Source organism: Diadema antillarum, unplaced genomic scaffold (assembly GCF_040938485.1).
Source record: "Diadema antillarum isolate AM-2024a unplaced genomic scaffold, OU_Dant_1.0 seq00001316_RagTag, whole genome shotgun sequence".
Lineage (NCBI taxonomy): Eukaryota > Metazoa > Echinodermata > Echinoidea > Diadematoida > Diadematidae > Diadema > Diadema antillarum.
The window spans coordinates 215,958-234,865 of NW_027272088.1; the positions used below are offsets into that span (position 1 = coordinate 215,958).

The 18,908-nt window shown below is 39.5% G+C and overlaps 1 protein-coding gene across 1 annotated transcript in view; it reads right to left on the reverse strand.

Moving 5' to 3' along the window:
- Positions 1-17,489, reverse strand: part of LOC139708164 (uncharacterized) — a 44,642-nt gene extending 27,153 nt beyond the window's left edge. The window contains exons 1-2 of the mRNA XM_071620138.1: positions 17,462-17,489; positions 14,795-15,519 (exon numbers count right to left, since the gene is read on the reverse strand). Of these exons, the coding sequence (XP_071476239.1) occupies positions 14,795-15,519; positions 17,462-17,489 (753 nt within the window). The remainder of the gene's footprint in view (positions 1-14,794; positions 15,520-17,461) is intronic.
- Between the last annotated feature and the right edge of the window lie 1,419 nt (positions 17,490-18,908).

Consider the following 18,908-nt stretch of genomic DNA (forward strand, 5'->3'; position numbering starts at 1 on the left):
AGTTTTTCCTCATTTCAAGGAAAGTTTTGGAGTTTAATAGGTTTCCATACTTTTAGATTTCCTCTCATTTCCTTATCAAAAATGTTTACAGCCCAAATGTGTTTACAGACTGAATGTATTGTGTGTGTGTGTGTGTGTGTGTGTGTGTGTGTGTGTGTGTGTGTGTGTGTGTGTGTGTGTGTGTGTGTGTGTGTGTGTGTGTGTGTGTGTTCGTAACCAAAACAGGGGCTGCGAAGCCCACCCCGGTTCGCAGCAGCCCACTAATAGTGGAAGGGCGGATGTGACGTGACGGGTGCTCCAAAGAAGCGAGCGTCCGCATTGTCTTGTGTGTGAGATCCACATGGTTTGCCCTAGGCGAAACACGTCCGCAGAGTTTTCAGCTCCGTTTCCTCCCTCATATGCACATTGTCACCTTGAAGAATTGTTCTCGTTGCGTCTTTCTTTTTGCCAATTTCTAGACTGATTCCTTCTGTTATGTTTTTCTTCTCTTCCCCCCCCCCCCCCCATCTCTCTCTCTCTCTCTCTTTCTGCTTCTAGTTCAAGTCGTTAAAAAGTTGCCTGTGGGCAGTAATACGGGAAAGGACAAAACCAAAGCGCAAACTGAGACAAAAATCAACTCGTTGCAGAAGATGTTCACTGTGTTGTCATCATTAAAGGCAAGAGACAATATTCAAGTAAAGATTAGGAAAGTAGAGAGAGAGAGAGTGAGTGAGTGAAATTATACAACAATATTGTCCATACACAAGGTCACCTGTCAATAGTGCATACATTTGGTTCTGCTTATACTGCGATTGGTTCGTAGAAGGAAGAAAACAAGATTTTAGTGGCGCGTTATACATCATTTGCCCACAGACGGGGGATGTTGAAATTATTATCACACTTTTATGTCACTCAGGGGCGAAGATGACAGCAAAATTCACAGATAAAAAAGTGTTAAAACCGTAATATCATTGTGATGGGAGGCCAAGTGAATGAACTTTGATGAACCCAATAAACCGAATGAGAAAAAAAAAAGAACAGAGCAAAGTACGATTCCAGTTTAGACAACAGCTAGTAGACACCCTTAGATGTAAGAAAAGGGGTTCGTTTGAGACAGAAACGGAGAACAAGTCGGAGAGAAAACACAACTAAACAAAAAATACGATGAAGGCAGGGCATGTGTGTAGAAACATGATCGCATTGACGAGGCGCGAAAACATTTAGGCAATTAAGTTTTTCTTCGAACTGCTGGATGAATCATGCGATAGGAGAAGCAAGAATCTGACATTAGATATAAGCCAGTTCGGGGTTTCACTTTGCGCATGAGCAGAAACAGGTAATTTGTCGCAACACGGGCATGTTGGATTTTACATTCGCTGAGATAAACATCTGTTATGTCATGATCATTCAAGTCCTCTTTTTATATCCACCTGAGAGCGAAAGTGGTAATTGGCAATGTCAATATCCACCTGATAGGGAAAGTGGTATTTGGCAATAGCAATTAAAAAAAAGATTGTTAATACTTTCAATAAAGAGTAGTTAGATGGATGCTTTCCCAAGTGTTGATTGAGGACTGAGGGACCATGCATTCTACACAAGTTCATATCCTTTGAACATATTGATGAATTCCATGATTTGTTACGTCGTGTAAATCTATATGCATTATGTCGCTTTGAAAACGAGTGAAGTGCCTCAAACCAACTGAGAAAAAAAGAAACAAGGCTTATTATTGCAGGAAAGGCTTATCAACTTGCTTATATTATGCAGGTTTTTTCATTCACCTGCTCCATTCCATTTAGTTCCAAAAGCCAGGAATTCACTTAGTTGTTGCTAGGTAGGGCAAGCCTCCGGCAAGCTTTGTGGTTGTCAAGAGCAACTTTTGTGAAGAAAGCATGGATAAAATCTGCATACATTACATAATCGAGCGATTCATGGGTCACTCAGGGCTGATACTAAGGTATTCTCAGGGGATGACAGTGAAAAGATCGTCGTTCTTTGTTTCAATTTGTAGTACAGAAAACTGGAAGTGGATGATCGTCCAGTGTTAGCTGCTCGTAGTCCCCAAAAGAAGCCAAAATGTTGAAAGGAATCGCCCAAATGTGTACAGTGAAGTGGGAATTGATACGATCACTCCGGGTCGCAATGATGTCGTGACTATTAGTATGCAGAAATCATGGGGCTATTGTTTCTCCATAACTATTTACAGTACCTGCATAACATCATCTGCATGAATATAAGGTTCCTTCCTCTCTGACAGACAATAAAAAAAACATAGAAGTCATTTTCGATCACAAGTGCAACTGCGAAGTGATTTTTTCTGTTGTGTGAAAAAAAAAACATATTAAAAGGCTGTTGCAATCAACAGATGGTGTCTGTTGAGATGAGAATAATGCACAGACGAGATTCCCTGTTAGTGCCACGATGATGGTCAACGTTGACGTATCTTACAACATCTTTTTGTACGAGAAAAATAATGTCACGCCAAGAGTTTTTAATCTTTATATCCGCAGCTTGCTTGATAGCCATTTGTTGTCTTTTTCCGCTCTGTAATGATTACCAGTTCCTCTAAAGACACATGTACACTGTGAGGCAAGATTGCCTCGCACTATATACAAACGCAAAACAGTTCGGTCTGATGGGCTGTTTGTGTAGGAAAACGTGCGAAACACATCTCATATTCAAATCATCAGCGCTAACTGCTTACCCACATGCCAATTAAATGGAAAAGCAGGGCCCTGCGACTGCCATCGATACTGCAAAATGGCGGATCTGAAATCTTTGATCCTGAAACGACCAGATTTTTCCTCCCGGAACAGACATGGCTGTTCCATGTTGTAGTGTCAGCTCTCACAGCTCACGGGACTATTCACGACTTGGCGTGTGCATACACATTTTTAATAGTGCATTCAGTGTGAGTGACACGCATTATTTCACTCATTGTCTCTTAGCCGCTGGTGTCATTAAAGTCACTCTTGTAAGCATCAAGCAGATCGATGAAATATTCATAAACACAATGACACAATGTTGGGGAAATACTTTGTGCAAATAGGGCAAAATGAACAAGTCGTACTATAGAGCTGTACGCCTCCACCTCCCTCCTCCACCCCCCCCCCCCGCCCCGTCCTTCAAATGCCCAGGCTACTGTTGTAATTTGCTGTCGATTACACACTTAATGAATATATGCACAGGATGACGAGCCTGATACCTGACGTGTTGAATTTTTCGCTCTGATAGTTCCTGCTCCACACCTTCCACCAAATTATTGTCCCCCAAACACAGCAGGTAGGTGTCTGTTGCTGCTAGGGAGATTGCTTCCAGAATGCTTTGTTTTGTTTTTGTTTGACAAATTGTTTGTATGTAATTGTTTGTGTGTGTGTGTGTGTGTGCGTGTGTGTGTGTGTGTCAGTGTGTGTGCGAATCAGTCTATAGTATTGCCTTTGTATTATCTGAATATAAATGACTTACTACCATTGGGGAAAGAGTGTGAGTGTGTGTGAATGTGTATGTGTGTGTGCGTGTGTGCGTGCGTGCGGGCGCATGTGTTTGTGTGCAGTTAAGGGCTGTGTGAGGGTTGATCAGATTTGCAATGGTTTCTTTGTCGCGAAAATGAAAAAAAAGAATGTAAGCAATACATTGATATGCTTAAATCGCAAACGTGAATTCATATTGACGAAAATGGTCAAATCTTAAGCGGCATCCTTCCCTTGACTCTACCCTAGCCCCTTCGAGTCAAAAGTGAGGAATATACAGCTGTACTGTCCCTATCTACAACGTATAAAAGTAATTCAATGAGTTGTAAGAGGGGAAATGAAAACGAAATTTTGTCTTCTAAAATTAGCGCATCCTTCGATGACCCTTAACAAGGTAGGATCAGCTCAATAGAATCACTGATGTCGAGCGTATACAATTCTAATGTTTTATGGATATATTATTATGGTGAATCAATATGGACCACGCGATACATGCTGTTTATTGATAGACGAAAATAGCTTTTAATGGAAGAGCAATTGCTGTTTATAGCAGTAAATAGTGGCTCATTAACCAAGCACATCTCATTAATCACTACCTATGTGTTGTGTCATTTGCACGATTCACTAGCAATAGTCTGCTCAGTTTTTAGGTAATCATAGGCCCCTACGCTACTGTGAATTTACAAAATTGTAATACAAACCAACTAACCAAAATCCACACGCTGTTAGGTAGACGTGATATGTCATCGGTAACCCAAGCAGAGATAATCGTCTCTAATTTTTTTTCCGATTTTTTTTTGTGTGTGTTTCGTTTTGTTTTGTTTTGTTTTGTTTTTAAAGACGCTAATCGCCGGATCGATCTGAAGTTTCAGAGACACTTTGGGCCTTCAAATATGGAGTTGATTGCTTTCAAATGTAACATTTTGCAACGCTCTGCCGTTATCAAAACTTACCGAATGAGTGACCTTTCAAACTACGCCCACGGGAAAGAAATGTCTTTCGACTACCCACAACACACACGCAAAATAACAACCCAAACAGAATGACTAAAAGCCCAGCACAATTGAAGATAATATAATTGCGATAAAATGAGGTCCGTTTGCAAACGAGCCATTCTATGGATAGCACTTGAATGCCTGAATGAATATAAACTTTATTCATTTGTGCACTGTAACAAAAGCGGAGGAATATTCGAAACACATAAATGCGTTTAAAGTACATGCATGACCACATGTTCAAGAATCGACTAAATCTAATAAACAGAGCCGGGGCAATATATAAAGAGCAGGCACAAACTATAAAAAGATAGAAGATTTCATAATTTCACAATGTTTTCTCATAACAGGAATGATTAGTCCTTAAGGAAAATACGCATATCATGTAACGTAATGATGTACGAATAGCCTCAACCCGATAAAATTTTCACTGAATATCCTTTTTGACGTAAAAATAAAAAAAGAATACATTCCTCACTTGTTTGAATTATGACGATTTAGCAATGCAGTATGGTGACGTAGAACAGGTTGAAGATCATAGATGAAGGGAATAGTATCATATTACTTTTATTGAGAAAGAAATGGGAGAGCTGTGGTGCGATAGGAACATTACCTAGTTAAATTTCTACATCTAATTGCGACAGACCTGGTTAAGGTGGATATAGAATGGCTTCATACTTTAACAACTATTCCTCGGCCTCGCTGAGTGTGGCGCAATGAGGGGTAATAGTACTGTATGGCGTACTCTTTCCAATAAAAAAATGAATCTTTGAGGCATTTCGTGGTTGCCCGATTCCTAGATTGCAATTTATCTATACTTGTTGATGGAACGTTTTGACGGAATTTGATGGAATGCTTTTAATTGGAATTACGACGACGAACCGAATACTCTGGAAACTACTCCCCCCCCCCCATCTTCTACTCGATTTGCCCCCCCCCCCCCAAAAAAAAAAAGAATTAGAAAAAGAGAACTGCTACAAATCACACCGGACAGAATGATTTCAGAAGTCAAAATATTGAGCCACCAATACTTTTCCCCCCTTGAGCGGCGGCCGTCTCTTTATTATTAAGACCTCTGCCCACTCAGAAGATAAAAGTCACATCTATTGCAATGCAAATGCAATTTCTTTCAATCACGCTTATGGATGACACAGTTCGAAATACACTCCGTCGCGTTCCGCCCAGGTCAATTTCTATTACATTTCAAATAAGTGAGTAGCCGATCCGCAAGTAGATCATATACACATACCCTGAGTTGGGTTTTGTTTGTTGTTGTTTTTTCGTTAACCCACGCAGAATAATTCCACTCACATAATGCTGGTGTCGAAATTATTGCTTAATATTTCAAAGAGGAGGACCTCAGTCCTTCTACATTGTGTTTCTTCGCTGTTTTTAGCGTATTTTAGTTCTTTTTTTTTTGGTACTTTTTACAGGGGATACTTTCTCATACCGTGAAGAAGGATTAATAGGATGGCATTATCGATTCTTAAAAGGGAATTCCAGTGCAGTTTATACTTGGTCTGAAAAGAAAACGTAAATGTTTTCTCATAATAACAATGAAAATTTGATCAAAATCGGATAAAAATAAAGACGTTAAATGACATTTTGAAATTTCGCTAATTTCTTAGGAAACTGTTCTTGAACAGTCCATATTGCAATTATGAAAATAAAAAGAGTGAAGTGATGATGTCATCACCTCAAAACTTGCCATATAGTTTGAAAATAGAATTTTGAAATTTACAGTTTTTTCATTCAAACAGATTACGCCCCAGTCTTTTGTCATTGTTGTTGTTGTTATTGTTGTTATCTACGATCAGATGAAAATTGCGAGTTGATGACATCATTGGTTCACTCATTTTCAAATTGATATCAACTGTATACGAGAGCTGTTCTGCAGAAACTAGCGAAAATTCACAATTTCACATAGCTCCCATAATTTTTGTCCGATTATGATCAAATTTGCAATGTTGTACTCATGAGACTTTACTCTTTCTTACCAGACAGACTTATAACTGGACTATTTTTACAGATATAAAGTGACATACGGAACATTGCATTTACTCGATTCTGTATTCATATGACCCATCATGCGAAATCACAGAACACTTCAAAGTTGAAGCGGAGGACGCCAATGGGACCATGATAAGACATTCTGGAGACCACCCCCCCCCCCCCCCCCACATAAAAGGTAATATTTCTGACTGCGCAAATGCTCTGTAGACCGTTACAGTGGAAGGATCAGAACTCTGTGTACGCCTCTCCAAGTACACTGAAAGGCTGATACTTTCGCAGGTGGATTATCATATTGCCATATCTATATATACATATACATGTATATAAGTTGAATATCCGGCTCTGTCAGTGCTGTAAACCAATCTTATTGAGAATTCTCTTAATTGACAGACCAGAGACGTAAACAAGATTCATGCCTCGACTAAAACATGCGTATTTCTGAATTAAAGTTACTTCACAGAAGCTTTTAATGAATCGAAGTTTGGTAAGGTATACCAGAGTTACTAAAGAGAGAGAGAGAGAGAGAGAGAGAGAGAGAGAGAGAGAGATACGCCCTCACAGTATTAAACATATAAATCATGGAGGGGGACTTTTTTAATACAAACCTGAAGGTCTAAGAGTTAGTTTCCAAATTGAGAGTTTTGCTACGTGCTAATAATGCATCCCATACTCATGCAGTTACCGCACACTACTATGAAAACTCTGCAATTAAAACATTATCTCCAATGTCTATCAATCCTCATTTCTGCACACCTTGTGGGTGTTTGTACTCCACATACCTCTCATACAATGCTTTTTATCAATTCCTTTCATGAAGAGCACCTTCAAGGGAGACGGTTAGTGCATCGGAAGGTTGCAGTGAATATTTCTCTATTTGATATCACACACAAATATCTATAAATAAAAAAATATTGCGATGTTTAACATTGGCGAGTCCGTCACTACATTCGCGCCGTTGATGGCTGTCGCTGTGACCCTGCCCCTTTCTCCCTTCCTTTCCTCCTGTCGCCATGGCAACACAGACCTCCTCTGAAACCAGTAAAGGGAGGGCAAGAGTATACGTTTTTATGTCCTCCACTGGAAAGCTATATAGAGGGACACACGGCGGACAGCGACTGAGAGAGAGAGAAAACTAACGATGGATTTGATTTGATTTGATTTGATTTGAATTGTTAATTTTTTCATAAAATAAATGTAACATTTCAAAGGAATTTTCCAAAAACATGTGGTACATTGAAAAAACATCACATTCCACTAATCAGGGAATACAATACACTAATCATACAATTGGAAAATCCATATCGTTATTATTATTATTATCTAATCAAATTAATAAGAAAGAAATACAGGAGATTGCCGTCTTAAGCGGATGCTCGATTTTGAAGGCGGTCTCTATTCGCGGATTCTGCGAATGCGTCGCTGCAACAAAGCAGAAAAAAAAACGAACGGAAGTTTGGATGCAGAAGCATGCGCGACGTATAGAGCACAGACCTGTTGGTGCGTTGCACTTAGCGTTCTTTTTTTTTCTCTCGCGTGATAAGCGTTAATCAAAATGCAGAGCGAAAAGATAACACTGGCGCTCCGTTGCGCTTTTATTGAGTTGGAGTACCACATCCATTAACAAATCTCAAATGATGGCAGATGACAAGGTAAGAGTTTGAGTTTGGAGCTAAACATGCTGACCTTATGTCTGTTGGTTTGTTTACTTTGGTTTTACTTTGATCTTAAAGGGATAGTACAGTATTGGTGGAGATGAGAATTGGGCTTTTAACTTTTTGCGAGATACCAGAAAACACTTATTATATAGTACACAGCATACCATTTTAAGAGGAATACAAAGTTTATTTGATGAAAATCGGGTTTGGAATGACTGAAACATCCAAAAACAAAGTAAAACAAAGCGATCGTGATAAAGCGTGGGTCCCACACTTTAGTAGAATCGCTCTTTTTTGATATCTCAGCCATTTGAAAACCAATTTTCATCAAATAAACGTTGAATTCGTCATAGAATTACATGCTCTTTCATATTTCATAAGAGATTTCTGATTATCTCACCAAAAATGTTAGAAACCTGAAATTAGATCTCAACCAAAACTATACGACCCCTTTAACATGAGAAGGTACTTGCGCGCTCATGAAATGCGAGATTTTAATGAGAGAAAATGTACGCGTGCCCGCCCCATCACCGCCCTGTGCATTACGTCCCTCTACTCGTTTTGCTATGCCCTTAGACAGCAATGATAGTCTTTTTGTTCGCTATGATAATGCAGACGCTGATACAACATGCAATGAGCAACAATATTGGAAGGTCGCGTTAAGCCGAAAAAGAAGAAACAATGTAGCAGAGAAGAATTTTTACAATATCATGACAAATTATACGGATGACTTAAACGAAAATAGAAAATTACGTCAGACGCATTTCAATCAATAGATGTGTCACTGCTGCATTCGGTCCATAGCTGAAAATGATAGGTCGCACAGACTTATTCAGAATTTGACGTAACTAATATCGATGTGTCGGTAAATCTAGGAGCCTTGTAACCGTCATATCATAGTTGCTTTTTGGACAGCGAATAAACAATATTGTATCATGAATGACAAAGCATCGCCACACGATGCTGTCAAGGAGAAATACTAGGGCTCGCCTGTCAGCGCCTCCTTGATAATTTTCTGTTCTCATACCTGTAAACAATATACGAATTTCAAAATAATCTATCATAAAGATGCAAGGATGAGTGATTCTTTTTTTCTTGATTCATATCAAAGAAAGATCAATTTGTTCCACTTCAGTCCTGAAGTTTGCCTGGGGTTATCAACTCAAACAGGGGTCAGTTTCACCCCATCTTTTCCAGGAGTCTTGTGAATCTAAGGTTAAAGAAACAAGTTCCATAGTCTCTCTCTGTCCAAAAGAAAAAACAATATACATATACATATATATACATGTACATATATATATATATATATATATATATGTATGTATATATACATATATACATATATTCATATGTATGTATATTCTTGTAATACATTGTACCTTTTTTCTCCTTGAACTTGTATCAAGAAAAATGTCCTGTTGGAAATAAAATCTTATTTGAATTTGAATATGAATTTGAAAGGGAGCGTGTCCAGCCTCCAAACATAGTGGGGTTTTTTGTAGATAGAAATTCCCCCTTATAAATCATAGCCAATTACTTCTTTTCAGCCCGGTATTGCCGTGATTTTTCCCCGAGTTATTTTAGAATCTTTCGGTATAGGACAAAGAGATGTTTGAGGATGATCCTTAAGAGATTGAGACCTGAAAGAATTTAAAATGACATTCGTGGCACGTTGTCAACGAGGACCGCCTCGAATTCTCTCGTACAGCAGTTTTCTTTCTACTTTGATAAGAGTCACGCGGAACATCGAGATGATTGGGTCTGTCAAAAAGGTCAAAGCCCTATCAGCAACGATCAGTGAAGTATAAGTTGAGGAGGTTCTTGAATAGGATATGCAAAAGGCTCCAAGGAGCGTTGATAGGACGCTTCACTAATATTTTTTTATTTCTTCGGTGTTCTTTCCGTCATGCGGGCATATGAAGGACACATTCAATAGACAAGTTCACTCATTTTATTTCCATGCACGACTGTAAGACACAATATGCTCCTGACATCTATTTTGAACGAGGCTTTCCCGCCATAGCAAAAAACTGAAAACGTAAAAACTGGAATCCATGTATTGTTGTATTCTAGAGAGTATCAGAAAAAAGTCATTGACATATACTTGCTGAATACAATTTGTGAATAAATAAGCATTTACTAGTAGTTGGTATGTCGGGCGAGCTTTGTGCTTGTAAATAGATGCTGTGTAAATGCAGGAAATCTAAACTGAATCTAAACTAAATCTAAACTAAACGTTCGACAACTTTCAAAAAAATAACCATTTGCAGACGAGGCAAATGTGTTCGGAGTTTGTTTTTGTTTTCTACCTCTACAGTTCTTTTTTTTTCTTACTGCATAGATTCGTCAACGAACAAGGGGGAATAAAATAGGCCTACACTCGTTTAATGTTTGATTGTAAAATCTGACCCTGCCAAGCTCGACCTCGGATCATAACATCTTTGTACTTCACGGGCTTGCTGAATAACGCCGCTCCGTGTAACATAGTGCTGACCCGCTCCGCTTACCGTGTCGTCCCCCGCCGATTTCGGCGCGGTATGGGTCCATTGGAGGCAAATTGGTTCGTTTCAGATATGTCAGAACAAACAATGGCCACATTTGTATGAAATATAGCTATTTTCCCAGAAACTGGTAGCCATGCAATTGCGTTGTTGTTGTTGTTCCCCCTCATTAAATCCCAAATTGAATAAGTAGTCTCTATTACATGGCGTATGCAACGAACAGTCAATTTGTTTTTCTCACGGGTATAATTCTCACATCATTCGCATGCATGTACTATGTAATGCGCTAAAAATACAAACAAACGTGACGTGTTTATGTTGAAACTTGAAATCACTTTACTTTACAAACTATTTTATTCCATATCGGTTCATTCTACTTCCATATATAGTTTAAATACAAGGAATCATATGTTATGATATCTCCACGGAGATATCATTAGGCCCTACATATCCACAAGATTTTTCTTCACAAAAGAAATGAATAAGTTTCATATATTTGTGAAAACGAACAACTCAGTAGTCTAATAAATAAGTGTTGTTGTTGATGTTGTTGTTTTTGCTGCTGTTGTTGTTTTGTGTGATTAGCATCGTATGAATAGCATCCCCCTCAGAAGAAAGAACTCGCTGATGACATAACAACAATAAGCACATAAACCACATAAACAGAACGGTAAAAATTACTTTAAACTTTGACATCTGTGATAGAATAAAAAAGTTGTAATGGAACTCCATTTTAAACTCTATATGAAGAGCTTGCTTCCAAAAGGCGCTAAATCCATCATTTTCAATGGATTTAGCGCCTTTTGGAAGCAAGCTCTTTATATGTTTCCATAAAACAGTGGGACTGGTCGTACAACATACATGAGCTAATAGAAATTATCTCACAAGACCCGAAGTCTTCTATGAACATGAACACAGTCTCCACTGATTTCTTTTTCCTTATCCCTTCCTGTGCCGATGAGTCAAAATATGCACAAAAGTAATTTCACCCACGCATACCCATGGACAGGCTTTCAATGTGAAATGCAAAGGGTACATTGTAATGAAAACGTTTGAATTCATATCCTCATAATCATGTAGATATCAGAGTGGTTACAGCACTGGTGACTTACAAAGGGAGCAGCTAAGTTGCTGAGTTGTATTGATACAAACTATTTTTGTGCAGATCACTGGATGAGTGCTGAGGAAATCATTCTGTCATTTCATTTGCATAATTCAACTGTTATGTTCAATAAAAAAATAATACTTTTCCATGAAAACATGTTAAACTTTCCATTCCCATGATTTTCTGTGATTCTGATGAGACTTACACCACTTACTATACTGTACTATACTTACTATATAGATGACCGTTAAGTTGATTCTCGTAATGATTTTGTCAATATCACTGGAAACTGGATTGTCTATGACATCTTAATTCAGTAGTGGTTTTATGTATCATGGTTTAATATCAACCGCAAAGGAAAAATACATCTCTCGCCATCTCTTCTCTCTCCCTCTATCTCTCTTGATGTGATCTTTCGCGGGTAATGCATGATTCTTTTTTCATCCTTGGTAACAGGGCTTCTTCTTCCTTCGAGCTCGATATCATATTCCACGTTGATTGCTTCAAAGGACACATTATGTTAATCCCGAGGCACATATACACCCTTTGCCGTTTTCCTCCCGTGAATATTGCAGAAAGTTTTATGGCGTTTCTATTTCCCCATGTTTTATTTAGTATCTATGAAATTCGCATCACTTAATTCACTTAGGTTGATAATATGATCAGCGGACCGGCTGGAAAGGATGGAATCTTAAAGTGGGAATTTGCATGACATGATTTAACCTCGGCGTGGGCGTAAATTCTTCTCACACACTCACGTTGCGCACAAAACACACAAACAGGCATGCCATGTTGATACACACACACGTATGGTATTGCATAGGCGCCAAATAAAATAAAAACAAGCACATCAGGCACAACTACGTGGGGACACGGCCCTACTCTGAATTTAAAGCTTAACCTTTTTTCATTTTTCCTTTTCTTTTTTTTTTTTGACCATCAGTCCGCTAAACTCGACACATTGAACATGCTTCCAAAAATGTGTGGCTGCTTGGCCTCATTGACAGCAGTTATGAATATTGTTCTGTGGAATGGTTCATGTATAAAGTGTCGTATCTAAATTGCAATATCAGTACACATACATGCTTAACACACACACACACACACACATACCCACACACATACACACACGCACACGCACACACACACACATACACGCACATACATTATATGCGTCTAAGACACAAAATCACGAAGAATTAGAAACTTCTATCAGAGAGAAGGCATGCATGGCGAACAGCTGAAAATTTATGTGAGGATAATGTTTCATTATGATTCCATGTAACCTTATGCATTAAAAATGAGACATTGTAATAGGAATATTCTTCAAATACTCTTGAAGAATGCTCTGTCTGAAGTGGAAGACAAATCTCTCAGGGTAAATGAATAGAAAACACATATTACATCTGCTATTATAGTTTGCACGAATATGATTATTAACCATAATATTATTAAGACGCCCGACTGTAAAGAAAATAAACGATGTTGGCCCCTACAGTGATTTGGAGAAGGCAATTTTCTGCATGCGACGGTGCTATTGATGGAGTGACTATATAGGTTGCGTAATCGTTCTTTAACAAGTCATTAGTTTCTACAGGTTTGAATAGCCCTACTCTTCAATGAAGTGAATCATAAACACGTCCCAGCGAACGAATCGAAGGTGACATGCATTCCCTTATTAAACATCACTCCCCCTCTCATTCTATTCATCTATTCATCTATCTATCTCTCTATCTCTCACTCGCACATACTTTATCTCATTTTCTTGCTGATAGCAGATAAAGCATGCTTTCAACAGAGGTTGAGAAAAGGATCGTGAAACAGACAGCGCGAATCCGATTTGTGATTGGGACCAGTTTATGGGTCTCTCGCGCACTTACTAGCTCGGACTCTTCCCTTTCTGATCGAGTAGCAGAACAGGCGATCCATCACGTACGGTAATCTTACATTTCAACGTGCACAAACACGAGCATTACTTAACGTCGGAAGTGAGATTCGTTAAGTATATGCATGCGGTATAAGGTATTTTCTTGTCCACATCTCTCTCCGTTGCAATGTCATTCAGAAGTAATGCGAGCTAATACCCTTTCGCTCAACTTCTTGGTTTTTCATGCATGCAAGTAGTAAGATAGTACACAAGCCCGCGAGATTAGCGAGAAGCCATTTGATATGTTATTTAAAAACAAATCTCCACACAAGACTGGAGTAAAGACCTCACTCCGTTGGAAATGGGAGGTCACATAACGAAATGCCAAGGAAAGGCACATTTCCATGGAAACTGATCAATAATTCAACATATCAAAGATATGATGAATATGGTGGCATAATATTGTTTGTACAGTGTTATCTAGATGTATTTGTTTGTGTGTATGTTTGTGTGTGTGCGTGCGTGTGCGTTTACGTGCGTGTGTGTGTGTACGGTCGCCTTCGCACGGATTTGCAAATGGAAATACAATGTATAAGCCATGAATGATTATGCTAAGAGCAACCGTAAATATGTAGAGCATAATACTTTTGAAAAAGTCTCTGGTCGTTTGAAACAAGAAAAAAAAAGACATCAACAGGTGATGCATGACTTTTAGTACTGCATTACCATGGTGATAATGTATTTTGGGGACTGGGATTTTCTTTCCAAAGGTGAGCTGCTGGGCTTATTACAGCTCCATCCATATACCCAAATTCAGGAATCAGAATTTTGAGGTTTTTCACCGTACGTTTAATTATAGCATTCATAATTCCTGAAAAAAAAAACACCCGCTGTTTCGTTGTTGCTGTTGTTATTATTTCAATGCACAGTGGGCAATACCACTGCTGTGATAAAGACCAATTTCCGGTTCAATTCATATATCTAAGTTTTTGCACATTCGTAACTTCCATACACTGATGAAGTTTGATCTGTTCCTGGTTTATTATGCCATTGTCGTTCGTGGAAAATTTTCTGTTTAGTTTCCTCTATTATGTATTTTGGGAGTTGCAATTACAGTCTTATCGGAGTAAAATGAGAAATATGAGGGTAAGAGAAATTTTCCACCCTCAGTAGGCGTCAGTTTTGTAGAATAAGGCTACTCTGACTTACCTGTCGTCTCGAAGCACAGGCAAAGAAGACAAAATCTACGTCATGTTGGAGCTGCGTAGTCCCACTCGTAGAGATTGGCGATCCGACTGAAATCACAATTATCTGCTCCCCACAGGCCGGTGTGAGGAAAACTTTATTCACGCCATTCCAGTTTAAGGAGAGCAACTTCGCGCCCGAGTTGTAATCTATAATCCTGAGCAAGGGTTCGCTGTCGTTGATAAGGAGGCGGACCTCTCGGCCCGTGTGCTCGGGGCCGAAGCTGCTGCTATCGTCCAACGACGACGACGGGTTCGTATCGACGTCCGTGTCGGAGGCGTAGAGGTGAATCGCGCGGATAGCCAGGCGGTGGAGCAGACCGTCGCCGTGCTTGGCAGTGGGCAAGCCGTGTGCTTCGCCGCTGCCGATGTAGTAGACAGGTTCGTCGTGGCCCGAGTGAGGCGTGGCGGGTGGCAGCGCGTCATATTCCGTGTTAGAATCCAGCTGGGAGAGAATGCTGCTTGGGCTGTTGCTGGTGTTGGTCGGGTGGAGTCCCGCCGAGGATGGCGGGGTCGGTATCCGTGACCCCGGGTATTCCTCGCTGTCGTCTCCAATTACCGCCAACTCGTCCTCAGCCTCCCTCCGTCTTTCGTCATCATCCGGGTCTCCCCCTTCCTCCTCCTCATCGCATTCCTCCTCCTCCTCCATGCTCACGTGGATATCCAGTGTGTATGGATCCTCCGTGGAGGCTGCGGTGGCAAACAAAATAAAAGTGATCAAATGATAATGAAATAATAGTAGCAACGATTACAATAATTCTGATTATAAGTACTATTGTATGATAATTGTGATTAAAGATTGATGACGTTAATGATATGGGTATTTAAATGATACTGATAATGCATGGCAATACTCATGTTAACAGGATACATGGTCTTATTCAACCAAATAAAAGCACCTTAATAAGTTTTCGTCAGTGGTCTTTAAAAGAAACCTGCCAGTATCATTTCCGCGGAACAGACTCCCATTTATATTCTTTAGCAGCCTAAAGAGAGAATTCGTCCAATGATGTACTCATTGGGTCGCATTCAAATCCAGAATCTCTTGTTTTAATGTGACAGGGTTTTTTTTACGATACTGCGATAGAGCACTCACTAGCCTTTCCAATTGTCATGTCTGGATGTTTTTAAAACAACGACTTTTCCTGACAACCAGAAAAATTGGACAGGACTTGTCTGAAGCTTGCACGACGTAGCAACAAGTTATGCATGTATTGAAATTGCAGCACTGGTGAGTATAGAATACATCGTTATCAGGTCCTCGGAAGAAACTATCCGTATAATTCAATGATAGTAAACTGATTTGCCAAAGAAACAAATGATAAACAGACTTAAGATTCGTTCAGAATTAAAACAATGACGTAATCTTTACAATATCATAATAGTGACAACGACTACATACAGCACTTTAGAATGTGTACCATTTCCACCAATATAACTTTAATTAAGCAAGTATGCTCATTATCATCGGTGATACTCTCATAATGGCTTTTATACATTACCGTTACCCGTCGTTGACATAATGGTAATTACTATTCTTTCGGAGTTAATGGCATTTGCGATGCATGAGAAAGAACTTTAATTAATAATTAAGCAGTAGATTGGCCGTCCAACATAGTACAAAATAGGTTCATTTGATGCTACTCTACTATTTCTGCAATGAAATACAAAACATTATAGTAAGCCTTATATAACACATTTAGCTGTACTTAAAATGGGCTTGTCACTTACAATTCACATTTAGATATACTTGAACATAGATATGTCACTATTATTGCATTACTACAATGATAACAATACTATATAGTAATAATGATATTAGCCAACTGTTGCCATAACTATTACTCGGAAAAAATATCGATATTACTTTTATGTCTACTTCGACTATCATGCCTCCTGTTTGTACTGAACGGTCTACATCACGTGAGCAGAAATCTTTACCTATCTTCTTTTTACAAATTATCAGTGTAACATTGTCCGTCAACCTTTATGTGTGATTGATCTATTTTGCTGAGTGAGTCGTACATGGAACTTTTGTATCTACCGGTTAGAATGAAGTTGATTAATATACAAAACATAAACAGTCACTACAGCTCTCTTACGCCTAGTCTCAATTAGTTTTGATACAAATAAAATGTATTGCGTGGAATTAGCGTTGGTTTGTTGTAATGTTCTTAATCGCAAACGATGGCACGCAGGCATCCCACAACACTAGTTTAAAACGTAGACTCGATATAGGACAAATAGATGATATTGCTAGTGAGTTTCTACGATGGTCCCACATACTTTTTGATCATCACCGAACGCTTGTTTACAAGTATTGAAAACTCGCATTGCTCAGCTACTGAGTCACTCTGCGATGCTCTATTATATTGTTGACCTATGTTTGACTGGAACATAAATACGTCTAATTTTAGTACAAACACAATTCTCTGTTCGCTCTACAGACCATTCCAGTACTACACTTAATTACAAAGCAACAGCGGTCGTTTTATCTCAATGAAAAGAATGAAAGAACGAGACATTGTCACGATTGGTTGGAAACCTGGTAGACAAGGACGGCACAACAGCTGTGAATGTTGTGTCCACAACTTTCTAGGAGCGTAAATCTGTTTGAGTTTAGCGAGCATACCTAAACTTGCGAGGGGCCGATCGCTCATGCCGCGCCGGAATGTTGAGCACGCCTTCTTCGACCAAGGAATGAAGCAACTGAAAGCCCAGTTGCACGCCGAGTAAAAACTTGTTTCCCCCTCTTCTTGTGGTATCCACCCAAACAAATAAGAAGAAGAAAGTGAGAGGAAAAATTACAACAAGCACAACAATCACCCTGGCGACGATCCCCCGCACTAGTAGTGTAATTCCTCTAATACCTTTCCAGCGCGCACAGAGATGGGAGAGCCGGGTGCTTTTGGGAAGTTAGAATCGACAAGTCCGTCCAAGCCCGCCCACTCGCATTCAATGCAAGCTGGGCGCCACTGCTGTCGTCTGTGGTAGATAGCAGCAACTGAGAGGAATATGAAGTGGCGAAAAACTCGGCCGGGCGTGTGTGTGTGTGCACTGTGTGTGTGTATGTGTGTGCTCTCAGTGTGTGCGTGATCTCGTGCGCTTCTTGCCCTGCACATAGAGGGAAGGAGAAAAAAAAAAAGGAGAGAGGGTAAAAAGTGAGAGAAAAGGGGGAGGGAAAGAGAGGGTTTTGACAAAACCAACTCAAGCTAAAAAACAGCTTGCATTCTACACGCCAGCAAGTTTATTCAAGACACTGTAAATCGCACCACACTATCATGTGGCGCTTTTCTACACAAAACTACGACATGTGTTAACAAGAACAGTGAATGATCATTCAACTCCTTTCCTGCAGCGGATGTGTATCTGCGTCAAAACCATTAATTTGTTAGGAATGATACGCCCATAATGTATATCCGTATCTTTCCATAAATCGGATTTGTGTTCTTAGTTCTCCCCTTTTCTCTATACCTATACGTTGGTTTGACTGTTAATTTTGGCCTCATTGCTCTCGTTCGATCGCTCTCACTCCCCCTCGTTTTGCTCATGACATGATTAATGTTAATGCTTGAATGCCAAGGACACTGATACTAAATACCCCAGTATCTATATTTTTTTCTGCTGTCTCGGCGTTTGATAATTAATCATGCGTAAGGAGTTCAGTAAGCAGAAAATATGGAAAGCTTGCGGTGATGTTCTACCCCGATTTGTAGGAATCTTGACACTCGATGTTTCGCGTAACGACAGGCGGGTTTATAGTCCAATTAAAGCCATTGACGTTTTCGTGCCGCTCGGGTCGTCGAATAAATGAACCTCACTCAATGTTGCTCGGTGCTTCACGTTGGCCTGCCGTCTTTTTTTAGGCTGCCCCATTAAGATGTCAGGAGTCTCAGTGGTCAGGGGTTAAAGAAATATAACTAAGCCGAGGCGACAAAAGCTTACGTTGGTGCTAACCATGCGAGATAAACTGCCTTTACATTTACAAATCACGCGTGAGACAAAATTAGTTTTTAGTTGAAAGAGTGTTACAGTGGAGAGCTGACATTGAATAAACCATGCAGGGGAAGAAAGGATAT